General features: G+C 41.9%; 1 protein-coding gene across 1 annotated transcript; it reads right to left on the reverse strand.

Annotated features, from left to right (window-relative positions):
- Positions 1–2,730: 2,730 nt before the first annotated feature.
- Positions 2,731–16,670, reverse strand: zmp:0000000991 (mucin-12). Its single transcript, XM_053412343.1, has 5 exons — positions 16,524–16,670; positions 11,750–11,865; positions 11,500–11,656; positions 9,202–9,247; positions 2,731–8,632 (listed from the first exon to the last, which is right to left on the reverse strand). Exons 1-5 carry the CDS (start codon positions 16,601–16,603, stop codon positions 3,431–3,433), a joined length of 5,601 nt encoding a protein of 1,866 aa, XP_053268318.1. The 5' UTR covers positions 16,604–16,670; the 3' UTR covers positions 2,731–3,430.
- Between the last annotated feature and the right edge of the window lie 2,148 nt (positions 16,671–18,818).

Below are 18,818 nucleotides of genomic sequence, written 5' to 3' on the forward strand. Positions count from 1 at the left end.
AGGGAACAATGCTCCACACCCACCTCTCTGTCCTCTGTGCTTCAAGTCATTGTGTTAGGCAGCATGTGGCGTTTTTTTCATTCACACAAATTGAGTATTTATGAACATGAAGTGAAGCAATGTCCTCAGTGTATTATTAGTAGATATAAAGAAACATTTTCCTTGTACTCCAAATGCCCACTATTATTATACAGCTGTATTGTACGTTTCTTTCAGGCAGACTCTTGCTGCACACCGGAACTTGTCTAGGTGAGTTTCACTGTCCCTCTTTATGACAAACAGCCTGAGGCAAACGCATTGAAGGTCAAATAACCATCCTGTTTCCTTGTGCCTGGAGCCGGCATCAGTTTGGGCAGTGGGAGCTGACCCTAGTCCCATTGATTATTGTGCTTTAAAGAAAATACGTGAACCAACAACTCTCTGGTTTGTGGTGGTTTTGTGGAATAAGGAATAAATTGGTTTTGACTGCACGGATATTCTGTGTTTCCTCTGTTTTACTGGAGCTCAAGAAGTGATTAGGAAGTGACTCACTAGACCTTAAAGAGAAACACAGAGTGGATCCCTGCGCTGCGAGGGAGCAACTGGGATTAAAGCTCAGCTGTACCTCACCAAGACACTTTCCAAACCACAAAATGAAAGTGGTGTTCCTTTTCATGTTTCGGCACGAAAAGAGGAGGAGTTCAAACCTTTGCTGCTCGGGTCTTGCACAGTAATACTCTGCAGTGCTGCTAGTTTGAGCTGCTGAGTGCACAGAGGAGAATAGGATGGAAACACAGCTGCAGCACAGGCTTATTATTCAGTGTAGAAACAGTACAGTGGGGGGGTTGAGGCTGTAGAAAGCTCCTCTTAGTGTTTCACTCAATAGTCAAACCACTGCCACAGAGGTAGGTGTGGAATTATGGCTCAAAAACATACTCTACATGGATTCATGCTTCTTCTAAAACATCAGTGTGTTTAACGACTGTGACTTACATAATAAGACTTTGTATTATTATGGAGTAGCACGCAGACACCACCAGATGGCTAAAGAAGGAGCGTCAATAAAATCCTGTTAAATATTTGTTATGAGCTCCATGGTAACCAATAAAATGCTCACGTCTTAAACAGCATTCACCTTTCAGTAAAACAAGCTGGTATATACATTTATGAAAGCATTATTTCAGATAAATAGACCTTCATGTGTTTGAAAACAACATTAATTTGGTGAATATAGTTCAATTCAAATTATATATTTTATTAAGTAACAAAATTAATGGAATTTCACATAATCATCAGTATAATGCTGGATAAAGAATTTTGGTTAATTGGTGATATGTCGAGTTAATATGTCAGCCTTGTTTGATTTGAGAGAATTAGAAATACAAGGAAATCAAATACAAACCCAAAGCAGCCATAAATGTGTCTTATGTAAACTCCTCAGTTGAAAGGTGTTTTACAGAGAAAAATGTTTTTGCTTCCTCTTGACATACCTTCATTTCCTTATCTATCTTGGTCAGCTCTTTAGTTTGACTTTGAACAACCAGACCGGAGATGCACTCTGCACGCACACACACATTGTGTGTCTGTGACTTCAGAGGACATTGCGTTGATTTCCTGGAGACTCACATTAACCTTAACCACAGTTACTACTTGTGTAGCCCTCCGGTTTATGTCATGTGGACTTGCTTTCTGTCCCCATAATGTGACTCAACAGATTTAGGTCCCCACAACATGAATAACACCTGGTCCCCCCCCCCCCCCCACACACACAAACAGATGCCACCACAACCATTCACAATGCCGCAGGTTGCCTGTTTACAGTCATCCGAGTGCTGACCCTGCTTTCCTGCAGCTTAATATCTTTATGTGATGACGTGCGCAGAGTGAGGGACCTTTGGATTTGACTTTTTATCACAAAATGAGGCTGCATCATTAAAAACACTTATCACCGTGTGCCAGCCTGATACATTTATATTGGGGTTGTGGATTAGAATTTCCATGAAGAATTTATTATATTGAAAAGAAATTGCACACAATCAAGATACAAGGCACATCAACCCAACACTACTCTCTGGGCTGTTGCGGCCCTTGAATATTGCTACATGTTGTGATCGCTGTACGACAGACCAGATAAACACTGGCCGCCCATAGCTTCAGCCTGTGTTTACTCTGAGTACAGGGCTGCACTTTCCAAATGATGACATTAGAAGGAAAAACATTCAAAGCCGCTGCTCAACATGCTCATGATGACACATAATGTGAAGCTGCCGTGCCCTTCCCACATGACATCATGGCAACTAATATAAATTTGCAGATTGTACTATGTGTCAGTGTGAGTGTCTCCCTGGGAAGATTATGCGTAGAACAGAAAGCCGAGTACACCCCAAGCAAACACCCAGGCGTAGTAACGATTTTACAAACACTCTAATGGATGTTTTGTCCAACCATCATCAAAACAGTTTGTGTTGCCACGGCGAGGAACAAAAGGAACCACCCATTTGAAAAATGTGAGCAGCCCCACCATATTTAAAGTAGATAGCATTGTTAGTAATACTGGTCTTTGAAAAACTCCCTGCACACTGGAATGTGACCCGCGGAACTGAAACTTTGATCGTGCCACTACCCAACATTCCCTTTCACTTAATTTAACACTTAACGCTGCAATAAAAGGACACAATGAGAAACCGTACTGGTTAAGCACGGTTCACTTGACATCACAAAACAGCAAGAGTGTAAAAAAACTACCACAAATACTGTTAGAAATATGACATTTATTTACAAAATAGATATATTAAGACTTTAGATTGTTACTGTGCAAATAAGAGCAAGCGCTGGGTAGAGCACAAATGTTAAAAACTTAATTGTATTTTATCCCAGATTAAAGTTTTCTTTAAAACCACTCTTCTTATATATATAAAACATTTTTAAATTGACTGTATCTGCATTATGCTTACTACATTTACTACGATTCATTGCAATCTTCAAACACAGAAGATGGACGATGAAAGCTGTTATAGCATATTAATCCACACAACCTCAGCACTTAATGTTAAGTAGCAGGATGAAATGCAAATGTAAAGATGTACATCCCTCACTAATGCCATGCAACTGTCAGACTATAAATGTTGAAGAATGGTTATTATTTACTCCACATATTGCAGCTAATTAAAGTACACTATACATACTTTAAACATGTTTAAAACTGTGCTGATAATATCATGCTTGGTCATTTAACACAACAGCAACCACCACTCTGGAAAAGCAAATCATGCAGGCAACCAGCTGTCCCTTATGACCTCATGTCTCCACTGGGTCGAGAAAAGAGTAAACATGCAGCGGAGGTCGCTGCACATGACAGATAACTGCCCATCTTTCTTCTCTTGGGGTTTCTCCTTAGTCCCCATCATTAAGTTCAGGATCATAGACTCGAAAGAGAGCCGCTGTTTGACTTTCACAATTCTGTCTCCTTTTCTTCACCATCACCTGTTTCTAAGTAATATTCGTCATCGGTTGTCGTGTCTGAGCTGCTGTCAGATGACTCATCAAAGGTGCTAAGGCTGGACACATAACCTCTGGAGGGCAAACGCCCTTTAGAGGACTGGCTGTCCACTGACTGTGGTGTTCCAGGTGGGCTAGGAAAGGTGGGAGAAGAAGGGCTGGGGGGTTGGGACATTCGTCTGGACACTGGTGACAGGGGAGGTGTTGCAGGCGGTGTTGGGGGACCCTCTGCATCCAATCCAAACTGGAACGTGTTCATGTTCTGGCTCCAAAGATGAGCTTGCCTTGTCCCTGTGGTATTTCCAGGATGAGAAACGGAGTCTCCAGAGCTCCAGTTTCCTAAGCTCCTGGTCAATGATCGAGGAAGAGACCTTGATTTAATTTTAGCAGGGTCACTGGGAAAATATGAACCACTGCTATCACCTGTGGGCCGGCAATCATAGTCTGTGGTCCAATCAGGCCCGAAAGACCACTGATCTAAGTCCTTGCCATTGCCTCCACAAGTCAAGGATGTTTTCGTGAGATCACCCACACTCAGGAATCTGGATCCAGTGGAGATGCGTCCTGGCCCTGAGGGTCGACTGGGGAGTACTGAGCTCACAGAAAATGACCTCCCGGGCTCAATGCCATACTTTAAGTCCGCATAGGAGGATGCAAAGGGCTCATTGTCCTGTCCTGCAACTGGACTTGGAGGACCAGTTGATGCAAGGCTTCTTCTTGAACCCCCCAGGCCGATTCCCTCTCCTTGCTCACATGGTGAGGATGACTCTTTGCAACGCTGTAGCTTTGGACTGTAGAAGACATTGTCGTCTGATATGTCAGGTGAGGAAAATGGGGAGACGGGGGAAAGAGAGGGGAAGGGGGAGAAAGGGCTCCTGGAACTGGATGTGGACATCCTGAACTGAGTAGGACAACTACCAGAGGGGTTGGGGCTCCTACCAGGACTGGGATCTCTACGTGTTGGTAACTGGAGTGTCGGTTTATAATATGTCCTGCTGTCATTGTAAAAGTCCAAATGATGTATTGTTGGGCTATGGGGCGTTAGATGAGCTTGGGTTTTATTGTCAGACAATCCTGCACAAGCATTTTGCTCATCTTGGTCAGTTTCCGGAGTAGATTTTTCTGACCAAACTGTAGGTGTGACAGCTGGGGGTGGTATGATACTGTATCTGTTTTGTGTCTGTGTCTTTGTACACTCTGCTCCTTGGTCACTGTCCTGAATCACCACCAATCCCTCCTTCTCTCTCTCCTTAACCGTTTCGGTGCTGTCACCGGTGACATCACTGACAGTGCTGATGTCACTTGATCCACTGACATTGGGTGTGTGGGAAGCCTTTTTCCACTTCCATGGAAATGATGGATCATCATCCGACCGTCTGGTGCTAAATGTTTGTTTTATTTTGTTAAGGACCTGGTCCATTTTGTTGTTAGTCTTGTTGGACCTATCTGAGTCTGACCTTGACAAACTGGAGTTTGGTGTGCTGACACTTTTCTTCAGTGCAAACCGGCTTTTCTTTGGGCTTTGTTCATTAGTGCTCTCCATTGACATAAACCTGCTTTTACCAAGCACATTCTCCTTTGTTTTTCTGTTGCGGCTTCCCTCACACTGGGACTGACTGTCCGCTGAGCTGCCACTACTGGAGCTCTGACCTGAATGAGTATGTGGTTCACCTGTAGCTTTCTTAATCTGCACTCTGTTGGGTTGTTGACTTAACTTGATTTCTGTATGCTGCAAAGGTTGAGGTGTGGTGTTCTTTGAGGCAGCTGTAGATGTATTTGCTTTAAATTGAATGTTGTAAACCAGTGTTTCAGTTACACATGTTGAGTTGTTTGCCTTTTCACCTGGTGAGCTGATATGAACTCTGTTGTTGACAAGTAATATCTGGCCATTCTTGGGATCTTGATTGATATCCTGTCTTTGATTGTTGAGTTGATATGTTTCTGAAACCTCACAGGAACTTTCTTTTGTGGCAATTTTGTTTTTCACGGGAAAAGAAAATGTCTGGGTTGGGCTGACGGGTGCAAGAGGGGATTTGGATGTGGGTATGGCTATGCCTGAACCAGGCTCAGCATGTAAGGAAAGTGGACTATACACTGACTGAGAAGCTTGTCGGAAGAGGGGTGATCTGGGTGTAATAGTCTTAGGTTCTCCCTGTGTTGTCCTGCTTGACATAAGACTGGAGTAAGGCGGGGAGCTATAACGAAGCTTATAACCAGTTGCAAAGTCAGGCGGCAGGGAGAGAGCAGCAGAGGAATGGCCCTGGAATTTGCAAGACTCCCTTGATTGTGTCCTCTCTCGCCCAGTTGTGGTTAAGTCCTGTCTAGCTGGTTCAGAGATCAGAGTGTCCTTAGCTCCTTGCTTCGACATCTCATGCTCCATAGATGTTAAATCAGGAAGGTCAGGTGACAGGGATTGATACCTCCCTCCTTTCCCCATCTGTATGCTGGAAGTCTTGGGGGTAGTGGGGCACAGAGGAGATGTATTTATGGGTGGACTTCCTGAACTTAGAAATGGGGAAATGTTTGGGGTTCTAACACAAGGTGAGAGAGGACTTGTTGGGACACCAGATGGATCTGGTTTCTCCACTGTGACGGGCTCAGGACACTGCAGATCCAAAGAGTCCTCCCATGTTACTCGCCTCACTCTCTTTCCCTTCTTGTTGTTTCTTTCTGGGCTGCTTGAGAATTTCCTGCCTTCCTTAGGGTTGGATGCATCTAAGTAGCTGGGGCTAGTAATGATTGGGGTGGTAGGGGGGGTTAGGAAAGAGGAGAGGGTGGTGGTGGTGGTAGGAGATAGCTTGATGGCAGGAGTAGGGTAGGACGGGCTTGGAGCATTTGTGACTGAAGGATGTCTGGCAATGTTACAAGAGGTGACGGATGCAGTCGATACAGGGATGTTGTTTATTTTAGGGGAGGCACTGACAGTGGGAATCAGACTAGACACTGCTTTAGGGTGCGTGGGTACGAAGACATAGCTTCTTTTAAAGCCAAGAGGTGTGATGTTGGCTGTCTGTGGCTCAGTTAATTTGGATGTTTGGGAAGAAGTATCAGTATTTGAAGCGTGAACGTTTGTCTGAGAGGAAAGTGGATGGAAAGGAAAGGAGGAATCAGTTCTGGTATTTGGGGTTGGAGGGAGACCAGGTGTAGTTTTAATAGTAGGAGCTTGACTGCTGAGAGGGATGGTGGAAGAAAGGGTAAGAGAATCTTTGGTTAACTTTTCAGAGTCCTTGTTGTGAAGAGATGTGGGAGTGCTGCTAGTTTCGGATGAGCGAAGATCATTTTTGTATTTGCTGCTGCTCTCAGTGGGTGAATTTGAACTCTTGAGATTTAGAAAAGTAGGAGGTAATTCAGTTAGATTTGCTGTAAATGAACTATTACTTACAGGACCCTTGCTAAAATCTTTAGGGTGACTCAGTGTTGTCTTTGCTGTAGCTTTGTTAAAGCGAGACCTAGACAAAACATCTGGTAAATTAAGAGGCTTTAGTGGTTCCCTGTTGTTTAAATGGGAGCCATATTGCCGTCTGAATAGTCCGTCTGATTTGTGTTCAGGTAAGTCCTTTATTTGTTTAAGGCTCTGAGTTCCTCCCTCTGTCATAATAAGGCTCATGTTACCTTTGCAAACGGACTCTGTTGTGTTTGTGTTGTCTCTGTTATTGGGGATTTGACTACTAAATCTTTTGCTGTCAGTTGAAGTTGGCCCTGCCAAGGCACTGCTATTATTACAGGGCGGAACTAAGGGTGTGTTTGGCTGGTCTTTGATGTTGGTTGTACCATCAGGGCTTAAAGGAGAACTGCCTTCCTTGGTTACTTGTTTCCACCAGGAAGTGGATGTCAGTATGGTCCTTCTCGGGATGGGGTGGGTTTTTAGGACTTCATAGGGATTATATGGGGAATGTCTGGGCGAGGGGATTGTGCTCTTTGGGAATAGGTTTGGATTTTTGTTTGAACCCCTGCAGGTCTCTTGGCTTGCTGATGGCACATTACTCAGAAATGCCTGTTTGAAACATGTTTGAGATTGTTGAGTGAAGGGTGTGTCTTCTTTTAAAGTTGAGGTTGAAAAGAAGGGTGATTCTGACACACTTCTTTCTCTGTGGCTGAAGGATGATGGGGAAATGACAGGCCCGATTTCAGTTGACCTATAAGAAATGGACGATGGAGAGCGGACAGGCTTTGACCTCTCTTGCTTATTATTATTGAAAAAGGTTTGAGAAAGATGTGATTGAGGCAAGTTTCCTTCTTGATCACTTGGAGCAGGATTTTCACCAGGGAAGGTTGGGGGTGCATTGGAACTCCTGCCACTGTAATTGATTCGTCTTAAAGACAGAAGCAGACTGCTGGTTGTTGGTTTAGAGCTTAAAGGTGACAGTGGTCCTTGATGGCCGGTTTCTGGATTTCTCCTTTGTTCATTTGGGTCAAAGGATGGAGGCGATAGTCGTGGTGTATTTGTGGTTACAGGGTTTAAACCACCTGGAACTAGTTTCCTGTTGTCAGTCCTTCCAGAGTTTACATCCAGAGAGACAGTTTGAATCATTTCATTATTAGAATAGTTCATCCTTAAAGGATCACTCATTGTTGACCAGTCCAACGTGTTCCTCCTGGTACCCAGAAATGGGGCTCTCACTTGGGTTTGTGATCCCTCTGTCATAACCCTCACTAGACCATGTTGGTTTTGAGTCTCCCCATGAGCATTCTTTGCCAGAGTGCTTGTCACATCTTGTAAATTCCCCATAGAATCTGAATTTCCAGTTCCCTCAAATCTTTTGTTCCGTCGTATACGGCCACTCCAGGTTGGAGCGAGAACTCCGACCACAGTGGAAGACAGCATGGTGAGATCAGGTTGCGATAGTTCAGGATCCCTTTGATTCTCAAGCGTTGTATGGTCCTTTATATCTTCCTCTACCTCTATTGGTCCAGTGCCAGTTCTTTTGAGTTGAGCCCGACATGGACGCAAGTGCAAGCCATTACATTGATTTGGTCCATACTGACCATTTGGCAAACTGTGATTTACATTCAAGTGCCTTGTAGTCTCCAGTTCATTGCAACCAACAGTGATAACATCCTTTTCCTTTGTGGCTAGAAATGGTTTTGTCTGTGGTAAATGGCAGTAACTGTGTGACTCTGCAGGCGTGTCTGGTGCTGATGATCTGCTGTTCACCTGTTAAAAGAAAAAACAGGGTACATATCAGATGTTGTAAACTTAATACAAATGTACCAAACATCAGAATATTACAATCATTATTTAATGAAGAAACTAATCATATTTTTTCCATTCCAAACGAATTTGTGTAGATCATTATTTATTTTAGTTCTATTACAAAAGCCTTACTCCTTATATGTCAACTTCAGCTCATCTAATCATACCTATGTAAATCCTGTAAACATGCTACCTGGCTTTTACAGCATGTATGCTATTAGAGTTGTATTATGAGGTGGCAAAGAAACCAGAGCTTTGCTACAGCGTCTGTTCCCATGGTGTAGCTATTTAAGGGATTCAGGCCCTGACAAACAGGTTATTTCCAAAGACATGAGCGGTTTCAAAGGACACAGACACAATGCACACACACCTTTTCCATTCTACCTCTTAAAATAATAACCAATCTCAGGCGTTTTCAGTACACAGTGTCACTTAATATGCTGTGATGTTTTATGTGAACCTTGAAGTAAGTTCCAGGAGTATTGATTTATTTGGAATGTGTTATGGTAAAAATTGTGGATGATTGTTACCTGGCAGGAGCCGTTCTCAGTCTCAGCCCTCTGTGGCTCAGTCAAACTGGCAAAATAGGACAGAGAGGAGACATTAAAACCATTAGGGACACAAGACAGAATTACACCTGCCACAGACTGGAGATGACGTACAGTTTGCACAGCTTTTTATGGTTTCTCAGCATACTGAAGGAACTATGGATATGAAGCTTTGATTAGAGACAGTATTTTTAGCACAATAAAAAGGCGGAACATTTTATCTTTATTGGGTGTGTCATACTAATTAAAACAGAGGCCAACAACAAATTAATTGGAGAAGGCAGTTAATCACCTCGATGAGACTGTAGTATGTGTTTACTTTAAATATACTCTGAGTGATATGCAATAGCCTGTTTGAGAGACATGGAACAAGCCTGAAGAATGAAAGCCTTTGTAAATTCATGAATTTGCTGTTTTGAACTGTGAGATTTGTAAACAAAATTTGTTGGAAAAAAACTAAACGTTAATTGTTTCACAGAGACTTCAACCAACTAAGATTATAGAAATGATAATAAGAGGGAGAAAATAAACCGTCACAGTCTTTGTGTACTGTCTTGCTGTAATGTTTTTGTGGGAACCATTTGAGGAATTTGGTGTCTCGCATTAGCCAGGGTAATGCTGATCAGCAGGACAGTCAACATTCTTTGTCCCTCCTGGCTAAACTGTTTTCTCACCGTCGCTTGTGCACTTAAAGTCACACCTCACAACCTTTTACGAGAGCACTAACATGCTACACGCTACTTTAATGTTGGACATGGCAGCACATGGATCACACATGTGTGCATTGCTCATGCACGATCAGAGATTCCATATAAGGACATGTTGGATGGTATGAAAATACTGCAGGTGGCAGACAAAAAGGGGTGTCATCTCTTGAAGCAGTAAAGTCAGATTAATCAATGACCTTTATTGACTTTTGAAATCTCACCCTACATCACACATTGGCACGCAAATAAGTTCAAGGGAAAGTTCACAGCACCAACCTTTCAACGTTCAACGTGTCTCCACAAATCAAAATCACCTTTAATTCTCTTGTGCTGCTGTCGAACAGATGATTTGTGACACGTTGAAACTAAAATGTGCCCTACCTCACCTGGCAGGGCACTAAAAGCTTCCAATCTTTATACCCTGGAGTTAAACACATATCTCTCAGCTAGGGTCACTTTGTTAAGGGCGCTTCCTTGTTTATACAAGGAGCTGACCCCTCAAGATAGTGTTTCACATGCTGCAGTATGCAGACAGGGTCAGTTGGTTCAGTTTCTATTTAACTTTAAGTTTGAAAATGTGATCTAATGACTCTTAGCAAATCGTTAGTACTCCACATCTCGGCAGCAGCTCCTGTGATGGAACAGTTAAACCAATGAGAGGCACGAGCCATTAATGCTAGCAGGTGGCTAATAAATGTCACGTTGACAAGAGGTCAGAACAGTAGTTATTCACAGATAGATAACAGACCTTGATGAGGACTGATAACAAGAGCAGCAGAACGAGCAAATGAGCACGGTTACCGATTTAAAACAATTACAATACAGCACAAATAATGTTGAGCTAAACTGTATATAAAGATGGACGACATGACCGCTCCCCATAAGTGAAGCCAAAGCATGTAAATTGCCACCTGGTGGTTGGCTGCAGCATAGGTCATAAATCCTGCCTCCTCCATGGAAGTTGGACCAAAATAAAGTCGAATAAGTATTTCTCAAGTCCATGTCCATTTTTTTCTGATTCATTTTGGTTTTGGTTCATTCACTTGATGCTATGACAAGTGGGTGAGACATCATGATTGACAGCTTAGACTGACGTGTGACAGTTTGATAGCTACAGCACAGACGCGAGCTCAAAATGCGAAAGATGGCAGTATTTGTATTTGGCTCCATTTCTGAATAGTGGGAGGAAGTGGAGACAACTCATCCATCTTTATATACAATCTAAGGTTTTAACCAATGGGATTTCATGCTGCATAGGATTTTTTAGTAACGATCAGCTGACCTACAATTTAACACTGATGGTAGGCTGGTCTGTGAAGTCATCCGATTATAATCTTATAATAATGCTGGACCAAAGATCAGTACAAGTCTGCATTTGTGTGTGTTACTACATGCACCTATGCAGACAAGTAGCCTACATGCACAAAACAGGCGTCATTTTGTTTTGTTCAAGATTGTCACAACATACGCAGACACAACAGCATGGTGATAACATTTTCTACATGTCAAAGCAGGACCCCGTTAGTTCCTGTAAACAAAATTACCTATGGTGGCGTGTCTTTTCTTGGCTTACCGGTTTAGACAGGAGTCTGACTTCCAAATTAGATGTGGTTTGTCAAGGTTTCGATCCCTGGAGAGTGTTATGAGGAGAGAGGAGGAGAATCTTTGTCCATAAGGTTTCTGGAAGTTGACCTCCCGCTGTCTTATTCTATCCGCTCCAAAATGTTGTGCTGCAATAAATTCAGAACAGCTGATTAACTGCTGAACATTCAAATAATCAAAGCTAAAAAGAGAAATGATCAGTGTGTGTGTGTGTTTTGTACCTCTGTGTGCTCCCTCCTGACTGATGGAGGCTCGGGGACGGTCCTGGACTTTCGGAATTTCAACAGCTATATGATTTTCCGGCTGAAGCCTCTCAACTGTTTCAACCTGCTGATCTCTAAAAAACACAACAAGTAGAATTCATTATTTCCGTTCGTTTACTCTGCTGGGTCCAGCCCTAGTACCTGCTGTGCTGCCTCACTGCAGCAGCTGGGGGAGGAAGTGCCTTGCTGAAGGGCATTTCAGAAGTGGCTAATTCTACTACGTAGGGCTGGGTATCGCCACTTATTTCCCAAATCGATTCGATTCAGATTCACGAGATCTTGATTCGATTAGATATCGATTCAGTTAGGGATATTTCAATGTACAATACCAATTTTACCGAATGGGATCATTTAAATAAAGGTCGATTTCAATCAGAGAATAGATTTTTTTTAAACCCAGCCCTAACTCCATGTATTGCCTCCACATTACACTGTAACCTCGTCATGCCACAATCATTTTTTGACAACAATGTACATTATTGTGAAAGAGTTTAATAAATAGACAATGTTATACTACATTACTAGTTGTAAAATGTCATCGACCTCTTTGCAGTTGTATATTCTAATGTTATGGGTTTTATTTGTGTGTGTTTAAGGTAAAAAATACAGCAGTAAAAAAATAGACAATCTCTTGTCCCGTTAATCTTTATCCTTTTATGCATTGCACTGAACGACTAGAGCTGTAATATGGTACAGGCAGAAAAGTTACGCCAATGTAAATCAGTCAGACGTAGCTCTCATCACTTTAGCAGTATTGGACTGATAAGATGTGGTTACATAATAATTCCACTGTGCTCACACCACGCTTTCTTCTTCAACCAGAGGATAGCAGTAACACACCCACTCGAACATGCACATTTTATAGCTGCTGCCCTACGCAGAACCCACACTGAGCCCACTGCCCAACACGATGAGGACACAGAACGAATATGAGGTGGATTACGAAATATGAACACAAACGACTTGAGTCCCTTGCAACCTTTATCCGACACAACAAATCAAACGACGGACAGTTTTCTGTGAAGAGAGACACCTGGGTCACTTTCAACTCACTTTCTCCTGTGCAGGGGAAAATCACTGCTTAGGATCCGCACAGGCCTGTGTTGCTTTGTGAGCGCAATTAATTTAGATTTTTTTTCTTTCTCCACCTTAACATGGACTATCATGCACAGCTCCAAATCCACCTTGCCTTCAGGACAATAAGGGCATAACCTCAGTGAAGCTATTATAAAAGCCCGACATGATGCGACATGAGACAGAAGCAGAGAGATATGTGATGGGGGAGGGAGGGAGATCTTCATGTTTGTCGGCTGCTTCTTCAGTTCCAAGGCCAACACACCTTCCAATGTGGATCCTCAAGTGTTTTGAATCCTGCCTCCGCCGGAGGCAACAGAAGAAACAGTACAATATCTCTGCCATATTAGTCCCTGTAAACCTGCCAATGACCATGTTTGGATGATTCAACCTGTTGACACGAGGAGCTGCTGCTCAGACATTATGTGCTGGAGCTCCATGATAACATGTTGTTCATCTACAACAGATCTCGAAAGTACATTCAGTGAATTCTGAACAGGCCAACTAATTATGGAATTAATCGAGCAATGCAGGGATCTGCCTGTTACTTGGGCTAATGAAGTACCCATCCAGACTGTAGAGCTGTTTGACTGTAGGACTGCAACTAAGGATTACTTTCATTGTTCTCGAACCTGTGGACTAATCTCAGAATTCATTCCAGAAAACTGAGAGAACGCTGTCCCACTTTCTTTTGTTGATGTCTTTAAATAATTGGTTTTGGTGTAAGTAACAATAAACGGGACCTAAAGTTATTCTATTAACAGTGATTTGAATAATTTTAATTCACAGATTCAGAGAAGCACGAAACAGCAGTTTAAACCATGTTGGAGCTTTTCTCCAATCTGATTGATCAATTTAATCAAGTGATTGTTTCTGCTTGTGGTGAATCTGTGGCTGCAGAGTTACAAACCACACAGTGAGATTTGATTATTCCGTAACTATTATTACAATTGTTTTTAATATTCTGAATTCACTGGCCTCTTCCAGCCTCTGTATAAAGAAACATTGTGTGTGTTAGTTTAGTGTGGTTGCTGATCGTAAACAGTTTCAGTTTGCAGCACGTGGAAGTTAACATTGACTTGATGTTCCTTGTGTTGTTACCCTGTTGCGTAATTTACTATCAGTTAACAACTAGAAAGTGGCTCGGAGAGTGCATACCTCGCCTGAGGCTTATATCCTATCTCGTCATGTTAAAGAAAGTGACAAATAACTTCCTGGATCTGTTCCAAAATTTAATGAGTTAGTCTTTGGGTCACATCCCATCCCAATAGAAGATTAAGCAATCCTGCTGTGTGACAGGCAGACAAACAACCAAACAGACAGATTAACAAACGCCATTTAAGATATTACCTACTTGGCCAAGGTATAAATTGGTATCACACCTATATTTTATTCGTTTTGTGCGTTTATTTCCTCTTAAATGTACGATTGTTTTTATGTCCACATATTTTAGGGCTGCATCGAAGGATTATTCTCATGATCTAATAATCTTTGGATTATTTTCTAAATTGACTGAGGAGTTTTTGAGGCGATAAAATGCCAGAAAATAGTGAATCATATCACCAGTCGACCAGTTGTTTTATTTATTTGATTATCTTTATAGATTTTCAATCATCAGCACAGAGGACGACAAACAACAGAAATTTAAAAAATCTGAGTGAGCTCTTGGGATTTGTGCTTGAACTAATCATTTGATTGATTAAATTATTTATAGGAATGCCAGACTGATGGCAAAATATTTTTTGTTGTTGCCCCAAAAATGTATCTGCTCCAACTTTTTTCCCATAAAATAATTAAATGAGACACTACATGATCTTTAGTGGTACATTTTAGTTTCTGTAGAAATACCCGTGGGACACTTATTAATCTTTGGTGCAGGAACACTGCTTTGAACCTTAACTCCCATCTTAAAGTATGAAGTCATTGCTCGGCACCAATGAACCAGGTTTGGTGTTTGATTAACTGAACAAGTAAAACAATCATTGTTCAGTTTCCAGCTTCTTTCTATAAACCAAACTGGCTGTGAGTCAGTGAAAACAGAAGGACATCTAATTTTTCAGTTTTTAAACTAAACAAATACATCTGAAACATTTATTTTGAGATAAATCAATAGAGTTAGTGATTGTAATTCATAGTAAATCTTGTTTTAAAATGTATTTAAAGAGTTGCATAAGTTAATGTGCATTTTAATGTAAATGGGACTGTGGATTGTTGTCAAAGTACTTTGGTGACCCCTGACCTGACGTCGATAAAACATTTGATCTGTGCTGCAGCCGTGGAACATGCCCGCTCTGTGTGAGCCGTTTGTTTTGATGCATCGTGGGCTGAAGACTAACTGTTATTGTGGTGTGTGTCTCATACAAGTATGTCGGTGTGCTCTCCAGCGCAGGTCAGCCTGGGTCGTGGGTGTGTGCGTCCAGATCTGCCAGCTAACACTTACATAACAAAAGATCCAGGCTGAACCCGAGTGTGGGTGTGTGCTCGGCTCTGACAAACACTTAATGCCCCAACTAATGATCAACACCCTAAACTGCTTTTTTCAAGACTCATATTCCAGATAATAAAGTTAATGAGTTTGCGGTGGTAAGAGCAGATGGTCAGGACAGAGTGAGACTTGTTCTGCCACACCTTCATCCCTTGTCACACTTCCAGCATGGCTGTTTATCTTGCAGCACATTGATGGATATGCTATAAGAAACAGAGCTGTGGGCATGCAGCTACAGCTTTAACATGGTGGTGACAGATAACCTGCAGGCCTGAGTGTGCACGCACTGTATGTCAGGCATGTTAAACCACTGAGGATGAAATGCACCAAACTACTAGTTAAACCCTTGTTACTGGTTATAATAGTTTGGGATACTTAAGAGTCCAACAGGCCCTGTAAGGCTCCACATTCCACATATACGTCACCTTTTATTTACAAAGGGAAGACCACGTCTCCACCAAACTTGACTTTAAAAAAAAGGGCACTTTTCCCAAACCAAGACCAAAAAGAACCACTTTTATGGAGTTGTATTGGATAAGTTTGCGTTACTTTCACGATCACTACACTGAAATGTATCAAAACTACGACATAAAACACTTGGACGTAAAACAAATTGTCTTCCTCCTGCGGTTGTCAAAGTAAGGTCACTGTCCTGCGGCTGATCCACGAGGAACGTGTTAATATGGCTGCAATTTTTATCAACCGAAATCACACAAATAAAGTCACAAACCGTTACGTCTATTTTTTTTAGCTGTTAAACGTGTGTTTGCTTTCCAGACCAGCACTGAAACACTAAACGAGCAGATTTGTCAACGGAGTTCCGCGTAAGTTTCTAAAAAACCTCCAGCAATATTTAAAAAAGTGCACAACTGCGATATATCTGCGCCGATGTGACCGAAATGCAGCCGTGCATCGTGACATCTTCTCGTTTGGATGCGAGACACAGATTTGCTCCCAGGAGAGAGCTGAAACGCCTCAATGTGCAGATTTGTCAACGGAGTTCAGTTTGGGTTTCTCTCTCCGCTCACACGGACGCATCACACCGCGGCCAAAAAGTCTCCGGCGGGTATCAAAAAGTTGTCAACAACATCCAACAAGCACGAGAGCCATCTAAAGTCAGCAGAAAGAACAAGTGTTTGGTGAAATAGCGTGAAAAGAAGACAGTGCAGTTACCTTGTCCGCAGGGTTCGTGTGGTGCTGCGAGCGGGCGGAGCAGCTCTGAGCCTCAGCTCTCCTGCGTCATTTGTTGACATCCTCCTCGAACCGGTTCAGTGACACTTCGCTATTCACACCGACCGGTCCACGCGTCCAGAACATGCGGAGCGGAGGGGAGAGGAGCCAGCAGCAGCAGCAACGGTGAAAGCCAAGGTGTCCGCGTGGAGGTCAAAGTTCAACACCTGCTTCCCACAGGTGGGACCGTAAAAGCTCCACCGGCCGCGTCCCATTTCTCAAGTCCTTTACCCATGCCTCCTTCTCAGGACACTGTCCAGCCCACCTTTGATTCGTTTATGTTTTTTGAGAGATATTGATCGAATAAGATATCTTATTACACTTCTATTACAGAAAAAGTAACTCACCTTTTTATTTCATCCATTTTCCAGATTTTTGTGAGCAAAATCTTAAAAGGAAGCTTCTTTACAAATCATAAATGCACAGCGATCCAAGTTATAATTTACTTAAAGTATACAAATGTGTATTAAATGGATAGTTCCCCCCAAAAGTTTTATTCACTCAAGATCTAGTCGCCACTATGCCGATGGAGGAGTGGATGAAATGTTCGAGTCCACAACACACTATTGAGTATCAGGGGTAAACAGCGTTGCAGCCAAATCCAACAGAATTGAAATAACTGGTGACCACTTATTCATATCTAAATAAAAAATAAGAAAAAACTCATTCCTCCCTATATATGCTTCTGTGGTGCCTTCCAAGTGTCTGAAGGCCCCGACATTCAAATTCGGCTCGAAACAGCATAATTTACACCAAGTTTTTAGCGTTTATTTGTCTGTGAACTATCCCTCTAAGACCAAACCAAAAAAAATATTTGATGTTTCAGGAGCTGTCATGTCGTCCATATATACAGTCCATTATTATACAAGCCATCACAAAAGCTGATCACATAACAATGATCATTTATCTATTAATACGCTTACTTAAAAAATGTCCTCCTCTGTCTTTAGATACAATTACTCAAACACATAATTATTAGTGCAAACAGATGATCTGTATCCTGCAACCTAATACAGAGTCTATGATTCTAACTGGTTGATGAAGGTTTGCACTGATTCCTGAGGGATTATATTCTCCAGGCAACTGTGCAAGAATTGATCAGAATTGAGTCCACATTTCATCAGTTTTCTCTTCTGCTCTAAACTCCAGGGCAAACGTGTTGGAGTTTTTTTTTTCTTCCTGTCAATCTGTCTTCCACACCCTCCTCCACCACCTGGCACCAACTCTCCACAGCGCCCTCTGCCTGCAGTCCTGTCATCTCTGCTGAGATGAAGAAGGCATCCTCAACTTTATCTGATGCATAGTTGTTAGTTAGAAACACCAAACTGAAGTTACAAGATAATCTCAAAGGTTTTAATATTAGGTGAAAACCAAATGTGCACAATGATTCTGCTGGGTCCAAAACTCAAAGACGGTCGATTGACACTACACATTGAAATGTACGTGACACATTAATCAATAGTTCATGTGCATTTTATTAGGAACAGCATGCTAACACTAAGAAGTTCTCATTGTTCTCACATATCCCAAGTTCTTTATGTAATGGATTCCACAAGAGGTTGGAAACATTCTCCTCCGCATCGACCTCACTATACGACACATCATCTCTTCAGATCTGTCAGCTTCACATTCACACTGTGTGAATCTCCTGTTCCACCAACTCTCAAAGGTGTTTTACAGGATTCACATCAAGGGCCACTGAAGTTCACTGAACTCACTGCATGTTCATGAAACCAGTTTGAGGCGACTCTTGGTATGCAACGTCACATGGAGCATCCTTCTGCACTCAAATGATTCATTGAAATAATCATAATAATATTGGTGTGTGTCCACTGCAGCCTCAGATCTGTCTCCTGCTGTTGATGCAGTGTGAAAAGAGACCAGATGAGGTCAGTGTTGTTCTACAGAAAAAGAAAAACACGTTTTCATGAGACTAGAGCTGATAAGTGATGGAATCAGAATATCACAGAATTGCATCATAACGATGACGTTTTATTTTTGATTATAGAGTAAAACTTCAAATCGTTGTAAAATAATTAACTTCAATTATATTGGTTGTTTGCATGTTAAACACAACAAATGTATATAAAACAACCAAAAACATTAAAGGATGAATTCAAATTTCAAAAGCATGTATTTACTTTAATTTACCTTCTTTTTAGAAAGAAATAATTTTGAATTTTACACAAACATACACACGGAAACACACACACACACACACACACACACACACACACA

Source organism: Pleuronectes platessa, chromosome 20, assembly GCF_947347685.1.
Source record: "Pleuronectes platessa chromosome 20, fPlePla1.1, whole genome shotgun sequence".
Classification (NCBI taxonomy): Eukaryota; Metazoa; Chordata; class Actinopteri; order Pleuronectiformes; family Pleuronectidae; genus Pleuronectes; species Pleuronectes platessa.